This window comes from Vulpes vulpes, chromosome 13, assembly GCF_048418805.1.
Source record: "Vulpes vulpes isolate BD-2025 chromosome 13, VulVul3, whole genome shotgun sequence".
In the NCBI taxonomy this organism is placed as follows: Eukaryota; Metazoa; Chordata; class Mammalia; order Carnivora; family Canidae; genus Vulpes; species Vulpes vulpes.
This window is the reverse complement of record NC_132792.1, coordinates 106,483,109-106,503,884: the sequence shown is the minus strand read 5'-3', so window position 1 is coordinate 106,503,884 and position 20,776 is coordinate 106,483,109. Positions and strand designations below refer to the sequence as shown.

Genomic DNA, 20,776 nt, shown 5'->3' with positions numbered 1-20,776 from the left:
ATTAGATGGGTTTTCAGCCCCAGCTACCCGTGCCATAGAATCAGAGCAATGCCATGTTTGCTGGTCGACAACAGAGCCTTCATGAGGAGTGCCAACTCTCTCCCATGCAAGAAGGGAGAAGCAGGGCCTGGTCCCGGGAGTGCCGCGGGCAAAACCTCTCTTTGCCCCCTCAGAGTCCTCCCGCTTTGGCAAGCACTAGTCACCAGACCAACACTGCCCAGAATAATGAAATTTAAATCCTTTAGACAAAAAAAAAAAAAAAAAAACCTTTAGACTTTGCAGAATTGCACACACTAATTTAATGGTGCTTGCATGCTCTGCTTCAGGGACCAGGCAGGCCAGGGAACTTTTGTGAAATGAAAGCAATGGCTCTCCAAGGCTGTGGGGGGAAGAAAAGAGGCTTAGAGACACCGGAGTCCTGAGACACAAAGAACTCTTGGTGGGTGGGGGCCCCTCCCCTCCCTTCCCGCTCCTCAGCCTGGGATTAGCCCTTGTCTTTCTCATGGCTGCCTCACCAGCAGCCCAGAGGGGGCAGGCACGACAGGCAGAGTGCTGCCACTTGGGAGCCTGGCAGGTCACAGCGCTGGGGGACAGCCCACCAAGGAGGAGATGGCGGGGGATGTTGGGGGGGACACCAAATCAGGAAACCAAACCATGTTTCCCAAAGTCGAGGTGATGACAGAAGCAGTGGGGAGTTCACAGGGACATCGCAGATCAGAAGGGCCTCTGTGCGGGCCAGGCACACAGCAGGGGCTAATGAGGCACACATGTCAGCATAGACAGGTTCTGGGCTTTCATTAAAGTCCTCCCTCCCTGCTGCCATCAGGCCAGGCCTTAACCAAAGCGCTGTTCACAAACACTAATGTTAGAAGCAAAATTCAAAATCACGGGGTGCACACATCCCCTCAGAGGAGCCCCCCGTTTTCATCCAAAAAGGAACTGGCAGAAGTTTCTGTACCGTGGATGAATGAGAGAACCAAGTGGCTTGGAGTCGGGTGGATGTAGCAGAGGGAGTAGACTCTGGTCACAGGAGACAGAATCTGGAATACAGAGCTCCTGAGTGGCCAAAGACATGGGCAGGGACCAGGAAACCAAGAGAGAGGGAGAGAGAGGAAGAGACTGACTTTTCAGGGAGGTGACCAAGGGACATTGTCCTAAACATGATAACAGAAACCCACAGGACCTAATGAAACTGAAGATAAGCCAAGCACGACTTCCTACACAAGCAGAGCCCCCAGCCTACCCACGGGTGGCATTCAAAAGTTCACCGTGACTCAGTGTCTGGAACTCTGAATGCATTTTTCATAGAAATGAAGTGATACCCATGGTGAGGATATCAGGCCAGCCTGTCACCATCATGGCTGAGGAATTCTCGGCAACAAGACCCATGCTTTATTCTACTTGACTTCCACGTGCACTGCAGGGAACCTGACAAAGAGCACAAACTCACATGGATGTAGAGTGAGTGAAAGGCTTCTGTGAACATCAGGCACAATTTCACATTTCACTTCCTTGTGGGTTCCTAGAGAAGCACTGACGTCCTCAGTTTTTAAAGATACTTGGAGAATCACACCGAACTCCCTCTATTTAGACCCTTCACCTGATTTATGGACTAATATCCTAAGGAAACTAAGTATTCCTAATAACCCCACAGGATAGAAAGAGAGCTAAAAGGCTCGATGCACAATGCCTGCTTATATGTTCCAGGCAGCTCCCCAGGCTGGGAGCTTCATTCAGTCAAATACAAAAGGAATGCACAAGAAGTCCTGATGAAAAGGTCCTCCACTGAGGGTCACCTTGAGGCCTTGGCAACCTTCTGGACCCTGAGCTCTCCATTAGCAAAGAGAAGGTAAAACTCATTCAAAAACCAGGTCTTGGGGCACCTGGGTGGCTCAGTCCATTAAGCATCCAACTCTTGATTTCAGTTCAAGTCATGATGTCATGGGTCATGAGATGGAGCCCTACATCAGGCTCCACACTCAGTGGGAAGTCTGCTTGAGATTCTCTCCCTCTGCCCCTCCCCTGACTCACACCTGCACATGCTCTCTCCCTCTCTCAAACAAATAAATAAATCTTAAAAAATAAAATAAAACAAACTACAGATCTTTAACATTCTAGCCTCTGAACTTCTTAAGGATTCAGCGACTTCCCATTGTTCCCACCACCTCCTTCTTCACTTCAGATGGGTCTCTTTTCTGACTTGCCAGAGGAAGAAAACCACAGCCATCCAGCCACCTACCCCCCACCACTGCTCTTCATCTCTGTGATGATAAAAGTGCATTTTCATACTCTGAGATCCTCCAATGCGGCCTGCTAGTTCATCGATTTATGGTATTTTGCCAACTGATGGAATTTCTGATGATCTGTGCCCTGCAGCTTTGAAAATGGTCACCACACAGCTCTGTCACGGGTGCTGTCCCTTTGTAAAGTCTTGGAATGAGGTACAGAGTGAGTACTGGGTGACGTCACAGCTCAGGATGATAGGCTGCAGGGGGACCCCAGGGCTTCATCTCATGTTCATCCCCAGCAGGGCCTCTGAAGGCTTAAGAATAAAGAATTGCCAGATACCTACGAAAAGTGATTTTTAAATGAATGATCCTTTCTCTGGGCAGTGTTTGAAAAGGTTCTTATACTCTGAAGTTCAAAGACTCGAATAACAAATTCTTCTGACAAAGGGTAATTTGCCTAATAAGTTCAAACCCCCTGACAGGCCTGCCAAGGAGAGTGCCAGGTAATTCTCTGCCAAAAAGCAATCCCATTTCTAGGTATTTATCCTAGAAAAATGAAAACGTATGTCCACACAAAATCTCTGCACATTTACAGCAGAAACAGCGGTAGGACACAGTGGCTAAGAGATTAGACTCCAGATCAAACGTTTATAGGAGCCTTATTTGTAATCACCAAACACCGGAAATAAACAAATGCCCTTCAAAGGGTGAATGAATGACCAAATTGGTACATCCACACAACAGAATTCCACTCAGCATCAGAAAGGAAGGAGCTGCTGATGCACACAACGTAGATGGGTCTCGAGGGCATTAAGAAGAGTGAAGACGCCAGTCTCTGAAGATTACATACTAAATGATTCTTTATATGGCATTCCAGAAAAAAAACAAAACTATAGGGAGAGAGAACAGGTCTGTGGTTACCAGGGATTAGGGAGATGAGGGGAATAATCTGACTACAAAGGGCTAGCCCTAGGGAGTTCTTCACGTTGCTGGAGCTCTCCTATAACCTGCAGTAGTCACAAGAATCTCTGCATGTGTCAAAATCCCTAGGATCATACACCAAAAATGAGAGTGAATCTTATATAAATGTCTGATTAAGAAGTTCACAGACCTTTGACACTTCTCACCAGGTAGCAATGGTGTCTTGAACGTTGGCCAGCCTTGCCAACCTGTTCGAACGCGTGGAATACCAGTAAGAGGGACAGAAGAGAAGAGACAGCACCCTCCTGGCCTCCATCAGGAGCCCTGAGATGCCAAGGAAGAAGTCCAGCCACCTGGAAGCCACCATATGAGAGACCCATGGAAAAATCAGAGAGATAATGAGACCAGAGAGATAACGAGAGATGCCCAAGGAGCCCCCAGCAACCCGCATCTGCCCAGCCCAGAGGACAGCCTTGCAACCGAAGAAGTCATGATCAGGCTGCACGCCCATGGCAGATCTGGAGCCAGAACCACCTGGCAAGATGCTCCCAAATTCCTGGCCCAAGGAGACCACAAGAGATAATGTGAATATTTTAAGCAACTATGCTTCAGAGGGATTTGTTCACGGCCATGGATAACTAATAAAGGCAAGGCACACTTTCTGAGCAACTGCCATGTGACAGACACTTTCTCATACATTATCCTGCTTGCTTTTCCTTCATTTCATCATTTGCCGGACGCTTTCTGTACGCCAGGGCCTCTCTATGGAACAGGGCAAGAAGTGCCAAGAGCCAACGGAATCCCCAGAACGTGAGGGCAGAGGGAAGGGGGTCAGAGCCAGGGAGAAGCTGCTGGCTTGGGCAGCTGGCCAGGGGTGTGTTCCTCACAGAGGCAGCGCGGGTCTGGGGGAGGCCAACCAGCTGCCATCTGGACATGGCGCGAGTTGGGCATCTGCGGGTCATGCGAGAGGAGCTGTCCGGGGGCGGTGGGACAGTCGGCCCCAGGGCCGGAGAGAGCACCAGGCGACACAGAAGGCCGAGGAGGCCCATGGGGGCGCCCTGGCAGCCAGCCAGAAAACGAGGTCAACTGCGAGGAGGAGGCCTGGTCGAGACAAAGGCCCGAGGAAGGCCAACACTCAAAGGGCAGGAGGCCACCGAGGACTGAGAAGGAAGGGAGGGAAGGTGGGTCTGCCACTGTCGGCCGCAGAGCCGCAGCGTCCCTCAGAGGGGATGATGAGGACCGGCGAGCGCTGCCAGGACCTCAAATAAGACAGAGACAGAAAACCAGCCCCTGCGTTAAGGCCGAGCAACCTTAGCAAGGGCAGTTTGGCTGCAGCGGCAGGGCCGTGGGGACGGGAGCGAGAAGGGGCAGGAGGGAAACTGAGGTGAGGCAGCGCAGCGGGGAGCAGCTCTAAGAGGCCTGGCGGGGAAGGCCGACTCGGGCTCTGTGGGCCCGGGAGGAGGGTTTTCTGGATGACAGAAGCTTCTGCCCACCTTGTGGCTAAAGGAACGATCCCACAGGGAAGCCGAGGCTGGAGGTTCAAGGCGGGCCAGGGGCTGTTTGGCTCTGCACGCCGGTGGGGGGGGGGGGGGTGCGGGGCAGGAAACAGGTCCCCCCAGGGGACCTCACAATTTTTTGTTTTTGTCCCCACGGCCCTGTGAGGGAAGACACTACAACAGGTCCAAGGTTTTAGGAGAGGGAATATGGAGTGCATGGGCTGGGCCAGAGCTGTCACCCACCAAGATTTTGCTGACCCTCGGTGTCCTTTACTTCGGTTACTGTGCTGGCCCTCAGAGTCTGACACTGAGCAGATACCCCATAAATGTTTGTGAAAGAGAGGAGGGAGGGAGAGAGTCCCTGAAAAGGGTCACAGCTTAGCCCTCGTTGGCTAACACCTGCACACACTGGGAATAGCAGTGCCCGAGGGCCACGGACGGTGGGAGCCCTGTCCTCCAGGCCCAGGCCAGGCCCGTGGTGTGGTGGTCTCCGACTAGCCTCCTCCTCCCACACATTCTTCATCAGGGGCTTTTTAAGGACGGCCTGTCCATCCCTCTCCTTTCTTCTCTCCCCTTTTCTTTATAATCATTCCTCTTCCCATATTTTCATTTTTCTCTCCTCTTTCCTTCGTTTTTCCTTATGTTTCCATTACACAGAATGGAAGTAGCTTCAGAAATGGTTCTGGGCTCTCTGACAACAGCCGGGTGTCAGCCCAGCCCCGCAGCTCACCACTGTGGGTCCCCCACGTGGCGGACCGTTCTCACTTGCCTGGAGCCACCCGGACTTGACCCCCCACCCCAGGTCCCATCCACTTCTCACCTTTCCATTCACCTACTCAACCCTTCCCACTCTTGCCAGGAGGCTTTCTGGAATGTGAGCCCACGTAGATTTTTCCCACTTCCGACTTCTCCATAGCCCTGGCTGCCTATGTCACACGTAGACATGAGTCATATGCTGCCTTGTCAATGGTTACTTCACTCTTTGTTATGTCTATGACTGATTGCCCCAACCAATCATAACCATAAAGGAGATGATTTTCATGGCCTGGGATCAGTGGCCTTGAGAAGAAAGTTTTGCATTTAACCAAGCTCTGCCCCACAGCTCGCATAGAGATAATCACGAATGGGTTACGTATAATGTCTATGAACTCAGCTAAAATTTTCTCCTGATCATGTTTGCTCCATAAATTTCTCTGGGTGCCAACTTACATTCCCCATGCTTATCTCCAACAGACTAAGGTTGGATCCTCATTGGACAGAGAGTTGGGATCCAGAGAACAGAAGACATGAGCCAAAGTTCTAGCCCTGCCATCCTTCAAGGGGCTGTTACTGAGCATCAGTTGTGAAGCCAACCTGATTTTAGTTTTTCTCATCTTGGAGCCCAAATGTCCCATTTCACCCCCTTTCAGGGTTGTGTGAGGATCAGCCAGGCAAACCTATGTCCCAGTGCCTTGTAAACTGCACAGACATGCCGTGGTTCTATTACTGGCATATTCGGTGATGAATCACTATCCACAAAAATGCACCCAGTTCTGGGAACAAAAAACCACTTATATCCTTGACTATTGTTCTGGACAGGGAGGCCAAAGCTCTTCTTTCCTGCCCCCAGATACACAATGCCATTGAACTTGAATGGAAGACCCCTAGGAAGACTAAATAACCTCACCCACATCCAAGCACTGGCCACTCACACACCAGCCACTCTTGGATATTGCTAGGTCCTGCAGAAGCCAGGGGGTTGGTGATTTCTGGAAGCTGTGATGAGAAGCCAGCCTAAGCACTCCTGCAGCCTTAAATTATGATCTGATATGGCCAAGAGGTAATATATCCCTGTCAGTTGAGTGTCATCACCTGAAATAAAACCTATCCAAAAGCTCCAAGGTTGGCAAAGGGCTGATTCTTCCTGTGTGGAAAGAAGGGCAGCTGGTCTGCAGGCAGACCCACCTTCCTCTTGGGACTTCCCATAATCACACTGGCAGTGGCCTCCCCAGCTTCAGGGACCCTGCCTCTCACATAAGCTCACAGCTCTCCTTGCCCTCCCTATGGCTCAGCATGGGCACGAACAGTAAGTGAGGCTGTGTGGAAGGCCAGGAACCAGGCAAACAAGGACATCTGGCCCCGAGGTGAAACTTCTCCACCTTGGACAACAGGCCTCAAATCTGGTCCTCTGGACGAGACTTTACTACCTATGTGGCAGAGCTCCAGGGCTCATGCACATCCTTCAAACCCAATAGGAGATGACCCTGACAGGACGGTGGGCCGTCTTTTGGCGACCCCAGGCTTCCTATCTGAGATCCTAGCACAGGCTCAGTGCGGAAAAGGCCAGAAAACAAGGTTTTGATGCACTGAAGAACTGGTTCTACCTCACTCAGCTGCAGTTTGAGGGAGAAACTGTCACATGCAAATCATGTTCCTAGACCAGGGATCTGATGAAGATCTTGAAAGTTAAGAATCTACTCTATGGTTACAATCATCATGATATAAACAGATACTATACTTTTCCACTTAATATTCTTGCAAATATTCAAAAACTATTTATTAGGGCTGATTATGTATCAGACACTGTCCTAGGAACTCTGAACTGGAAGGTAAGTTAAAATGCACTACCTGCTCCAGAATGGTTACCCCTGGTGGGCAGATAGGAACACAGAATGAAATAAGACCCAGAGTGTCATGAGTGAGGGGGCGCAGGGAGCACAGCCCGAGTGGGTCTGGGTGGGCTAGGAAAGCCCACAGAGGGGACCCTGAAAAGCAGTCTCAGCCCAGGCTGGAGGACTGAAGAGGCAGTCCAGGTAGAGGCAAGAACCTGAGCAACCATCCAGGGCAGCCAATGAGGAGAACTTCCGGCATCTTAGCACAGGGCTTGGGAGGGGGAAGGAGGGAAGGACAGTTGGGGACCATGTGGGAGCAGCAGACAAGAGGCCAGGTCACAGAGAAATCTGAGTGACCCCATGAAGAGCTGAGACTTCACCCAGTAAATACTGGGGAGCCACCAGAGTGCAGAAGGAGGAGGCAGGGAAAGGGAGGTGAGGGGACGGATGAGAGAGCTGTTTGCAGAGCCAGGAGTCCAAATGAGAGCCAGGAACACTCAGGAATGGAGAGGAGGGGACTGGATGTGTGCAGAGGAATCAAGTCTGACTCACAGTTCTCAGGGCGTTTGTAACGAATAAGATGCAGAAGACGGATGTGAGCAGCAGGTCTGGGAGAAGGAAGCTACTCACTCTGTTCTTGACATTTTTTTTTAAAGATTTTATTCATTTATTTATTTATTTATTTATTTATTTATTTAGGATAGACATAGAGAGAGAGAGAGGCAGAGACACAGGAGGAGGGAGAAGTAGGCTCCATGCTGGGAGCCGGACATGGGACTCAATCCCGGGACTCCAGGATCACGGGCCAAAGGCAGGCACCAAGGGTGCTAAACCACTGAGCCACCCAGGGATCCCATGTTCTTGACTTTTCTTATCTACATTTCCATATGTACAATTTGACAATTCGTGTGGGTTGCTATGGACTGGATGTGTCTCCCCAAAATGTATTATTTTGAAGCCCTAAATCCCAGTGTGATGGTATTAGGAGGTAGAGCCTTTGGGAGGTAATTAGGTTTAGACAAGGGTGGGGCCCCATGATGGGATTAGTACCCTTATAAGAAGAGGAAGTACAAACCACGAACCACGAAAGAAGGAAGGGAAGGAGGGAGTGAGGGAAGGAAGGAAGGAAAGAAGGGAGGGTGGGAGGAAAGAAAGAGAGAAAGAAAGAAAGAAAGAAAGAAAGAAAGAAAGAAAGAAAGAGAGAGAAAGAAAGAAAGAAAGAAAGAAAGAAAGAAAGAAAGAAAGACAAGACAAGACCAGAGCCCTCTCTCTGTCATGTGCAAACATAGCAAGAAGGTGGCCATCTATCTACAAGCCAGAAAGGAGGCCCTTACCAAAAACCAAATCTGCTGACACCTTGATCTTAGATTTCCAGCCTCCAGAACTGTTGAGAAAATAAATATCTGCTCTGTAAATCCCACAGTCTATAGTATTTTGTTATAGCCTGCACTAGGATAGGAGCTATTTTAATAGCTATGCAATATTCTATCCATAATGAAACATAATATATTTAATATCTTCCATATCATGGGACATGGTGTTTCTTTAGCTTTTCATTATTAACATAATCCTCGAATATCTTTATACATATAGCACTTTTATATTTTTTTATATCTTCAAGTAATTTTTGTAAGTGTGGTCACTAGATCAAGAATAATCATTTTTATGATTTGTATGTGTTGCTAAGTCTCTAGAAAGAGGTAGAGTCATTGACTACAGCACCTGCAGCATATTTAGTGCCTCAGTTTTCTCAAAGCAGTAGCAACTACTGAGATGGATCCCTGTCTAACACAATTCTGTTCCTTGTATGCGTACAATGTAACGGTTGTAAGTTTGGCATTGACTTTTAAAGTATAGTCATGAATTTGTCCCTCAAAATAGGGAGAGGCAATGGGATACATACACGTAATTTACTAAGGACTTAACAGTCTTCTCTTAATACCACCCGGTGGTACTCCCAGAATTCAAATGTTATTCTCAGTTGTGATATTAGCTTCATGTGGGAGGAAGGACAAGGTGGCACTGGAGCTGGGCGTCACAACTTGGCCTAGTTTTTCATCAGCCCTGTACTGATTCAGAGACCACGTTTCCTAATTTAATTTTTATTTTTTAAAGATTTTATCCATTCATGAGAGACACAGAGAGAGAGGCAGAGACATAGGCAGAGGGAGAAGTAGGCTCCCTGCGGGGAGCCCGATGCAGGACTCGATCCCACGACCCAAGGATTGCGACCTGAGCCAAAGGCAGACGCTCAACCACTGAGTCACCCAGGTGCCCCTAAGAACCTTTCCAATCATCGCCTTAAAATGGAGGAAACTGCAACCATCCAAGATAAATTCTTTACCCTTCTTAGTGATGAAACCCCTAGGAATTCATCTTAAGGAAATAATCAGTCATAAGCACAAAGATTTTCCTTCTGCAAGCACGTATATTACAGCATTATCTGTATTTTTATATTGGCAACTACCTAAACATCCAATGGCTCATTCATTCCTGCATTTGTTTAATGACTACTTATTAAGCACCAAGCACAGGACAAATAAATATGGAAGGGATAGAGCCCTTTACTTCACAGAGCAAGGGAGTGATGCTTACATGGCCCATAGTACATGCACAGACTGGATCAGCATGCTGTCACTAAAGATATGCTCCAAGAGTATTTAATGGCTTGGGAACGTAACCACAATATTATATTTTAAGATACATAGATATTAAAATACTGGTAAGACACAAAGTGTTAAGAATGATTGGTTCCCTTTGGGGAGTGACAAGAGTGGTTTATATTTCTTCAGTGTGCTTTTCTGTAGTTTCCAAACTTATACACATGCTCATTCTGGGATGGAAACAGATGCTCTGTTAGTTTTCCATGGGTAGATTCCTTGCCCTTGGCCTTTCTCTCCTTGGATGTAGCTTTGCTACTGGTATCCTCTCCCGGGCAATGTCACTCGGAATTCCACACACACAGTTTAAGTTAACAGCCAAGTGGAAGGGCAAGTGTGAAGATGATTTAGGGTACCAACCATACACAGACCAATGTAGATAATATTGACTTAACTAAGAAAAATAGACCATATTACTCAGTGTTAACATGAGAAAAGGGCAGCTTTTTGCTACTGCTGCCACAGGGAAAAGTGACAGGTTTGATACTTCCAGCAATCCCTTCTAGGTACTACTATCTGCAGGTCAGAGCTCACTCCACTTACCAAACCCTGCAGTCATGACCCTTCTGGCTTATCCATCCTATTTCCACCCTCTTAGGCACAGTCAACCAAAAAACTGTCTAGACCTGACTCCATCCCATCTGTGAAGCTTTGAAAACCCACTTCTGCAAGTGAAAATCAGGGGCAAGTAAAGAATAAATTCTACCGGGCAGCCCCGGTGGCCCAGCGGTTTAGCACCGCCTTCAGCCCAGGGTATAACCCTGGGGACCCGGGATTAAGTCCCACGTCGGGCTCCCTGTACAGAGCCTGCTTCTCTCTCTGCCTGCATCTCTCTATCTCTTTCTCTCTGTCTGTCATGAATAAATAAATTAATTAATTTTTTAAAAAAGAATAAATTCTACCAAGAGAGCTCAAAAACGGGAAAGGCTACACATGAAGGGAGAAGCAACTACTCACCCTCATACTAGAACATGCTGGCCGGAGGCTTTACAGAAGGGATTTCGCATGGGAAGAGTTTGAATGAGACCACTCTTCCTTCTCTCCAGCCCTGAATGCTATGGTAATTTGCCCATTCAACAACCATTTACTAGACATGTACTTTGTGCCAGGCACTGATCTAGGCTCTAGGGTAAACCATAAAACCATAAACCAACCAACTCTGCCTTCATGGAGCAGTGGACCAGCCACTCAAGGGCTTTGGAGTTGACCCTGAAGGACACGGCACACAGGGAGGTTTGGAGCAGAAGAGTGACGTTTCCTGACTTTTTCTTTTCTCTCTCTCTCCATTTTTTAAAAAGATTTTATTTATTTGAAAGAGAGAGAGCATGAGCGGGGGGAGGGGCAAGCAGACTCCCCACTGAGCACAGAGCCCAAGGCAGGGCTGATCTCCAGGCCCTGAGATCAGGACCTGAGAGGAAGGCAGATGCTTAACCGCTTGAGCCACCCAGGCGTCCCTCTCTCTTTCCTCTTCAATGAGTCACACAGGCCTGTTTTGGAGGTATTCCTTCACATTAAAGGCTATTAAAGGGACCCTCTTTCACCATTCCTTCCCCTAATGGCCATGATCCAAGACAAGGAGAGAACCTCCACCCTAGCAGACACCAAGGCTTGCTGTGAGCCACAGTTAGCGAGGCAGGGGGGTGTTAGCACAAAAACACACCACTAGACAACGTGGCAGGCAGCCCAGGAAGCCCACTCGGAGGCTGTGGACACGCGTGGGCCAGGGCGGTGCCACTGAAGACTGTGCTCCAAGCCCTCACATTCCCTGTGACTCGCATTGTCACAGGGACATTGTCCACCTCTGTGTTCAGGAGGCTGCTTTCCCAGGGAGACCAGCACCCCGGCCCTTGAGCTGCTCACAGCCTGCGGGGTGAAATCAGAGAACCGGACAGACGTCCCTCACAGTTGTTCCCAAGGGCTGAAAGCTAGGTTTTCAGGGCGTAGCACACTTAACAATATTAAATTTCACTTACTTACATTACAATGGGAGAGGGGAAGGAAGCATTGTTTCAGCCTGTTGTCTCAACCCCACCACAGCCACACACGTGTGTCCATGACTTGTGAGGGACTTACCTTTGACTCTGGATGAATAATTATTGCGAGGGGAGAGCTGGGGAAGGTGAGCTCAAATCACAGAGAAAACAAAACCAGTACTATAGTGGTATAAAATGTAAGTGGTATGAACTCCCTTAAGTCACAACTCTGGCCAGTATTAAGAGGCAAAGGGACCGGCTGCGGTACCGCGGGTGACTCCACCATAGCCAAAAGGACTCTGTTCCTCGGTCTCCCCTCCCAGGACCCACTCCCTGTCTTACACCTGCTCTAAACCCGTTGGTGTCTGGCCACTCAACTCGTCTGCCACAAGCCCCAAGCTGCTCTTGGGATCTGATCAGAATATCAGGCAAAAGATGCATTAGTTCTATCTTCTTTTCTGAGAACTTCAAAATAATCTTCGGTGTGTCCTGCGTGCTTTGGTGAAGACCCTGGCATCTCATTCGCGGCCATAGTACCAGGATGAAGAAGCAGAGTAGCCCCAATCAATAACAACAAAGACTTCTTCTGGGTCCTCTTTCCAGCAATGTGGAAATGTTTGATGAGGTGGTCAACAAATCCATTTTTCTGCATCCCTTTTGCCAAATCTAGGAGCATTGTTCTAAGCAGAATTGCAAGTTGTTTACCATTTTCCCTTTTTCCAATGTGTTAACAATTTTGAGACTTTTTTCCCTGATATTAAGTTCTTTTTTTTTATTTTTTAGGATTTTATTTATTTATTCATGAGAGACACAGAGAGAGAGGCAGAGACACAGGCAGAGGGAGAAGCAGGTTCCCTGTGAAGATCCTGAAGTGGGCCTTGATCCCAGGACCTCAGGATCACAACCTGAGCCAAAGACAGATGCTCAGCCACTGAGCCACCCTAAGTGCCCCTCCTAATATTAAGTTCTAAACATTTCCCCTTAGAGTTCAAAATTTTAATTTCTGGTTACAAATCCTAAATGGTGAAGAGGAAGTATGTTCCCAAGTTGTAAATAGATACAAGGTAATTCCATTCGTTACTATGTGGCTCTAAAAATAGATCAACTTCCGGATATATAATTCTGCTCACGCATGATAATGTTTTTTAATGATCCATCTTCCCCTCCCCCACCAAAACTAATCCATAAATGGCTTAATCTTTCCATAGAAATCTAAAGCTGCCTGTAAGAGTGCCAACATATACAATCAACTTACATTTTCATATACAGGACATCACTGCCAGGCACTGCATTCTGGATGCTCTCTTGAGGCATACTCCAGGTGGAGGTGGAGCTGGCTCACTGGGAATCAGGTAAGACCCTGGGTGTGGCCATGAGAGCAAGTCATAGGCTCCAACAGCCACTGGGAAACTGATACCTTTATACGGTATCATTAATTACAGCCTTAGCAACATCTCAGCTTAGTGATAAAAATTTAGGGGCATTTACCGAAGCTACACATATAATATCTCTACGTTAACACTTCCTTTACCAAACTCAGACTTTGTGTAGCTGATGACTGCTGTCTTCATCATAAGAACTAAGCCTAGAAAGACATCCTGAACATAAAAAAGCAGATGTCCTACGCTTGTTTTTCAAAGATCCTAAGAAGAACACAACCATGAGGGTAAGAAGAAAAATAAAAGTGGAAGCACAACAACAAATTTGCTGACAACTGGCCATCTCAGCCATAGCAAACACACTGAGGACACCAGTGCACTTTATAAAAGGACTCGGATCCCAAAGGGAATGTTGGAACTCGTAATATTTTTTGCTCTTTTATTTAAAAAGTTCCAAAAACAAAAAGTTCAACATATGCAAAAGTATAGAAAACAGTATAATGACCCCCTCATTCGCCCATAATCCAGCTTTAGCTCATGGTCTATCTTGTTCCTCTGTATAGTCACCCACCTACTTTCCACTTATCCAGGATTATTTTGAAACAAATTCCAGACATCCTATAATTTCATCTGTAAATAGTTCTGTATGTATCTCTGAAAAAGACAAACTTGCCTTTAAATATAACCATAATATTATCACACTTTAATAATTTTTAATGTCAAATAAATTTATTTTTCTTAATTTAAATTTAATAATTTTTTAAAGATTTTATTTATTTATTCATGAGAGACACAGAGAGAGAGAGAGAGGCAGAGACACAGACAGAGGGAGAAGCAGGCTCCATGCAAGGAGCCCGATGTGGGACTCGATCCCAGATCTCCAGGATCACACCCTGGGCCAAAGGCAGTGCTAAACCGCTGAGCCACCTGGGCTGCCCCAATTTAATAAATTTTAATATCAAATAGTCATTATTCAAGTTTCCCCAATGATTTCAAATAGTTATTTGCCATGTGTTTCTTCGAGTATCCAATTAGAGCCACACATTGCAAATGGCTGTTGATGTATCTCTTAAATCTCTTTTAATCTAAGGTTCCCTACCATCTTTTTTTTTTCTTCTTCACAATTTAATTTTTGGAGAAACTATAATCGCCCACAATCTGGATTTTTGCTGATTGCACCCTGTGGTGAGGTTTTAGCATTCATTGTAACTTAATTTTCCCCCATTCTTTCTTAACTTGGTTCAGAAACAAGATCCAGAAACACTTCCCAATGAAATTGCTAAAAGGCAAAAGAAAAAAGAAAAAAAAAAAAGCAGTCTGCTCGCCTCTGTAAAGGAGCAGATGCTGACAAACCCAAGATTCGGGAAGTGTCCCCGAATGGCAAGCCAGCTTCAACTGGGGACTTCCCTGGGCCGGCCGCGGTGGAGGGGCATCACCTGGAGGCCAGGGTGCCGGTTGCCAGGAGGGGCGGCTGGCAGAGGAGGACAAGTTCGCAGGGGTTCAAAGTTTCCTCTTCACGGAGAAATAAACCCTGGAGGAGAAGGAAGGCTGGGGGAGGGGTGCTCGCGTCCCCAGCGTGTTAATCAGTTTTAAATCTGCCACCATTAAGACCTAACATTTCAGAGTCCGGAGGGGGGAGGGCGGGGGCCGTCCTGTTGTTTTCCAGAGGGACGCAGGTTGGACTCCGAGGACAAAAGGCACCGCCTCGCAGGGCTTCAAGGCTGGCAGGACTTAGCAGAGCACAACCGGGTAAGTCACTGCCTGTGACAGGCAGCCGCGTGTGAAGGCAACGCGGTCCGCCCCCTCCCCCACCTGCGCCTCCCGGGCCCCTGGAGCATGTGCTCTGCTGGCTTTCTAATAATGGGACACAGTTGGCTACAGGCTTTGGAGTAAAAAAAGACTTGACCTTAAATCTCGGCTCCTTCACTTAAAAGCAGGGTGGCCTGAGATAACCTGCTTTGCGGCCCTGTGCCTCGGTTTCCCCCGCCTGTTACCTGGGGAGACTGCTGTCCACCTGCTAGAGTTGATATGAGGATGAATGAAGTTATGCGTGGAGGCCTACCGCCTAGGGCCCAGCACACTCCGTCCTGTGGTCCCCCTCGCCCCCAGGACTCCTGCCATCCCTTCCAACGCAGATCCTTGCGGGGAGCCATGAGAGCACCTGCGGGACGTCTGGCTGGGTTACCGACGCTGTCTGTGGCCATGCATGAAGCAAAGCCAACTGACCCATAAAGAGTTCAATCCCATGATCCTGATCTCAATAGCCCGGCTCCAACCAACTGAGCTAATTACGGTAGAGTCAGATTCGACTCAGCTTGCACAGAGATGCTCTTAGCAGTTCATACAACATTCTTAAACGGTTTTGTCCTAAGATGCTCTGTGACACAACACACTTGCCAACTTTACCAGTGATCTCATCTTTTAAAAATCTTAATGTAATGCAGCAAACAGATGTGTCCCTTAAGAGGATTAAGGTGGAAATTCATTACAGCAATAATACCAGTGGATTTGTGTTCTATAACTAACACCGATCAATCAACTTAGTGCACACTCCATCTTAGCACTCCTGAGCTTCAAGGAAAACACGGAAGAACTGAACAGCCACGTCTTCTCCCTCAAGGAATTGTTCTGCAACAGAGGAGACAGTGAGAGCCCCACATGCTGAGAGCCTGATCTAAATGACCTCTAATCCGTGCTGCTTAGACTGTAGTGTACACAGGAATCACCAAAGCATGCTGGAAAAACACACATTCTGATTCAGCAGGTGTGGGAAGGCTGACAGTCCTTTCTAATGGAAGTCTAGGAAATGCCCAGCCCACACTTGAAGGACCAAGGCTCTGATCCTCACTGCAATCTGTTGTTTTGCAGGTACAATAGCTGAGGCAGTCTGGCGACCACAAAGACAAAAGTGATGAGAAAAGGATGAACACAGTAAGTCAAGAGATGGAACTCTGGCAAATGGACAAGCTGCCTGGAAGGAAGACATCCAAGACACAAAAGTGGAGTCATTAAGAGCTCAGACGTGGTGTCAAATGCCAACTCTGGAATTTTGCACTCACGTGACCAGGTGAATTTCACCTGCCCTGGGTCTCTTAGGCTATGAAATGCAACAGTACCAGGACCTGATCCGTGGGCGTGGTGAGATGGTGCATACTGAGGATGGGCCTTGTCTCAGGCAAGTGCCTTGAACATGGTCACTGTTATCGCTCCAGTCTGTCTAGTCCACAGAAGGCACCAAGATATCTCCTGAACTAAACTACTGCCTCTTTAAATTTTTATTTATTTATTCATGAGAGACACAGAGAGATAGAGGCAGAGACATAAGCAGAGGGAGAAGCAGGGTCCCCGCAGGAGCCCGATGTGGGACTTGATGCCAGGACCCCGGGATCATGCCCTGGGCCAAAGGCAGACGCTCAACTGCTGAGCCACCCAGGCGTCCCTAAATTACTGTCTTCGTTGCCATTTTAACAGGTAAGCTAGTCATCACTTTTTCTTGGTAAAAATATTCTACAATCCCACTTTTGTCTGTCAGAAGGCAACAAGAGTCCTTAGCTTTTTGTATCAATCAATCTGAACACATTTAAATCCCCAAAGGCCCCCGACTTACTAATTCTACTGTATTGTTTTTTCTAAATTAGAAGTCCTATAATTATAATTCTTTAAAACACTAAATCAGGAAGAAACACCTATTCATACAACATTTGAAAACAAAAGGCCTTACCTAGGCCAGATAGAACGTATAACCACCAAAATGAATATCTCCCCAGTGAGAATACAGCATCTGTTTTGACCTTTTTGTTATCAAAACTCATCATTAATTATCTTCCCTGGAACTACCAGCAGTTTGAGAAGAAAATAAACAAAGATAAAGCATAATAAGCAAAATATACCATTTTTGTCCAAGACGATACTAGTTAAATGAACAACTAACTTCTAAAGGAGTCAGCAGACATGATCTAAAATGAATATATCATTAAGTGAAGAAAAGATGCACAGACCCCAGTTTTGGCTGGTAAGGGCCTGAGAGATTATCCAACTCATAGGTAGGTTCCCAGCACAGGAGAAACCTAGCAGCGGGGCTGCGCAATGAGAACTCTCCGTAGGGCCTTCTAGATGCCGGTTGCGCAGGTGTGTTCACATGGTGACCATGCCTCCAGCTGCTCACTTATGCCTTGCACACTTTTCTGTACATGCGATCTACTTCGAGCAACAAAAGTTTACTCTCCCAAGGAGTCGCATGTGCAGGATGGCTGGGTACGCCCAGGGTGTCTGCATGTTCCACAGTCACGCCTCTCCATCCTGTCCATCACACAGATTGCCCTCCCCCAAGGAGCTCCCCATCTGGCCAAGGCCAGGCTCAAAGGGACCTGTAAGAAGCTGTTCCCTGTGGTGTGGGAAGCCTGACTCACAGCAGGGACCTGGAGTGACAGCTGGCCCACTCCCTCACCATCAGCTAATTCACAGTGGGGTGGTAACTATTTGTTCTCACCTCTCAAGGAACCCTACCAGACTAGGAATTCTGCCTCAAGGCTCTTACTCATGCTCTTAACATCCAACTGCCCCAGGTCAAAAAATACCTGGCACACAAAGGTAATTTGGTCAGCGCCCCCAGGTTAATAGAAGAGAACCCCCAGGAGGTGCTGCTTCTGCCCACAGCCGCACAGCTGGTCCAGGGAGCAGAGCAGCACTGGGGGCTCAAGACACACAGGCCTGGCTTGAATCTCAGCTCTCTACTCCTAGCAGAGAAACTAGGTTACTTTGTCGTTTTCTGCCTCAGTTTCCTCATCTGCACAATAGGGATGGTACATACACAGAGGTAGGTAGTATTCCATGAGACCGTGCACTCACATCCCTCATGGTGTGATACAGAGTGTATGCCTATATGCCAAGTGATCAAAACTCTTTAGGTCTTTCTATCACAGGAGGATCATCCAATTTTAAGATTCCCTGCAGGAAACCACCAAGCATTTTAAAACATGAATGTGCACATAGGTACACAAATGCACTGAATTCTGCTTTACAGAACCCTAATAGAATCCACCAGTCACTCAGCTCTAGATGTGAAAAACAATGCCAAATATCTGAATATACTGCAGAGGTCTTTGGGCAAAAGATGCTGAGACTCAGTCTGGCTGGCTGCCAAGACAAGGAGTCAAGGGGTTCTATGGGATACCTTCTGGTTCTGTTTATTCTATAGGGGACCCCTCGGAAAGCTCTGTGAGCCAGTGCAACTTCAGTGCTGTGGCTTCTAGGGGTGGGAGGGGGTGGTGGTACAGGAAGCCAACACTAGAGCATCAGGATTTCCTCCTACCAGACCAGGAACACTGGATGAAGACTACGGGGCTATTCCAGGGAAACATAAAAACATACTCTAGTTTCCAGCTTGAAAGGTCAACCTATATATATATACCTATATATATATATATATATATATATATAGGGTTTGAAATCCAAGAAAACCACTTCAAGGTCATAGGGCCACAGTTATGAGCCTTCTGTGGTTTCAGCAAAAGATTACTGTAATCAGAGATCATAATGAATAAAATATCATGATGCCAAAGAAGCCCTTCAAAAACTTTTAACTCAATCTACTGATTAAGAAGACCCAAATAATTTACAAAAGTGACTCCGATAAACTGAATTCACAATACATCTATCCCTTCTATCCCTCCATCTCCCAATCCAACCTGCTTTTATGGCCAGAGAGACTCCCCCAGACAGTGACTGTTAGCCATTCTGCACCAACTGCTCCCATTCCTCATTCCTGAAAACAGGTTACTACTAATTAAGTAGGGAGGGAAAGCACTGATACACTACTAATGGAGGGAGAACAAGAGCACTGCCAAAGTTCACCAGCTTCCACATACAACCTCCCTCTCTTCCAAGGCAGGTGAACATCCTACAGAAATCTAAAGAATTTTCAAAAATCAATTTTGGTCTTTTTGGTATCAAGGGTTATCTCTTCCAAATATTTATCAACGTTGATCTTCAAAGAATAAATCATCTCCAAGCTTTGATATGAACCCTAATGAAAAGAAAGAAAGAAAGAAAGAAAGAAAGAAAGAAAGAAAGAAAGAAAGAGGGAAAAAAGGAAAAAGAAAGAAAAGAAAAGGTGCTGGGAAGTAATTCTTCAAGGGGCAATCTGTTTAAGTAGGAGGAAGGGCTCTCCTGGGTAACTAGATGGTTAGCTTTCAACGGCCGGCTCTTTGCAACACACACTTTGCAAGATGCCTGTCCTCCTGCAAAGGGTTAAGAAGAAGAGGAAGAAAAGAAGAAGAAAAGCCTCTATCGGGGGACTGAGGAGCCATTCTCCCCGGGGGACCCTCACCGCGGGCCGCGAGGCTCGGGCTTTGTGCGCGCGCCGCCCCTCCGCGCCCGCGCCCGCGCCCGCGCCCCTCCTCCCGCTCCCGGCCCCCCCGGGGCTCCCAAGCCACCTGCTCCTCCCGGGGAAGGGACTACTCGGAGCGCTGCCGCCGTGCGCCGCGGCGTCCCCGGCGCTGCCCGCGGGGGAGGAGGAGGAGGTGCCCGGGAGGCGCGCTTTGTCGCGAGGGTCGCGCGGCCGCCCGCAGCGGCCCCAGAGGCCCGGGAGGTTTGGGCCCGAGTCCTCGGGCGCCGGGTCCTTTCCGCGCCGGCTCAGCGCGGGCCCAGGGGCCAGCGCCGACCACCCGCAGGGCCGTCCGGGCCGCAGCCCGCCCACCCCCGAGCTAACGGCTCGGCGCCCGCGAACCTTCTCCATCCCGCCCGGGCCGGCGCGGCACCTGCTCGGCCCCGCCCGCCCCGGCTCTGGGCCGCCCCCTCTCACAGCCGGGGGATCCCGCGCGGGCCGGCGGGTGCCCCGGGCCCCCCTGCCTAACGGGGAGGCGGGAGGCGGGAGGCGGGAGGCGGGAGGCGGCGGGGTCTGCCCTCGGGGCCGCAGCCCCGGCTGCGTGCGGGGAGCCCGGCCCCGGCCGTGGGCCGTACCTTGTGCGGCGCCCGCAGCAGCCGGTGGACCCCGGCCAGCTGGGTGCCCAGAGCGAGGTCCTCGCGGAACGTGAACAGCGGAGGCCGGCTGGGCTCGGGGAAGTTGGTGCTGTTGAAGGGGTCGGTGTCGTCCAAGAACTGCACCCGGCAAGCCAGCGTGGCCATGATGCATCCCTGCCCCTGGGGCGCGGGCGCCGGGGTCGGCGGGGCCGCGGGCCGGGACGCCGGGTCCCGCCGCGAGCAGGGGAGGCCGCGGCCGCCGCTCGCTGGCTCGCGGGCTCGCAGGCTCCGGCGCGCCCCGCTGCAGCCCGGGCTCCGGCCGCGGGGGGCGGGGCGGGGGCGGGGCCGCCCGGCCCCCGTGTCCCCTCCTTCCCCGGCTCCTCCCCTCCTCCGTCCCCCAGCGCCAGTCCCCGCGGCCCGGACCCGCGGGACCCGCCGCCTGGAGAGGGAGAGGGCGCACGGCTGGCGCGGCCTCCGCAGCCGGCCCTGGGGGGCGGGCGGGCGGGGCGGGGCGGGGTCCCCGGGCGGCTGAGTCCCGCAGCGCGGGCGCCGCGAGGGCCGCCTGCTG

The 20,776-nt window shown here is 49.2% G+C and overlaps 1 protein-coding gene across 16 annotated transcripts in view; it reads right to left on the bottom strand.

Annotated features, from left to right (window-relative positions):
• The window catches only part of FHOD3 (formin homology 2 domain containing 3), a 465,123-nt gene extending 444,630 nt beyond the window's left edge, over window positions 1-20,493 (bottom strand). For 7 of the 16 annotated variants that reach the window (XM_072732218.1, XM_072732220.1, XM_072732215.1 and 4 more), the window contains exon 1: window positions 20,209-20,489. In XM_072732218.1, coding sequence (XP_072588319.1) covers window positions 20,209-20,373 — 165 coding nt within the window. In that variant the 5' untranslated portion in view covers window positions 20,374-20,489. Of the gene's footprint in view, window positions 1-20,208 lie in introns of all 16 variants that reach the window. The other 9 variants (XM_072732223.1, XM_072732225.1, XM_072732228.1 and 6 more) reach the window with 4 other exon arrangements.
• Window positions 20,494-20,776: the final 283 nt, after the last annotated feature.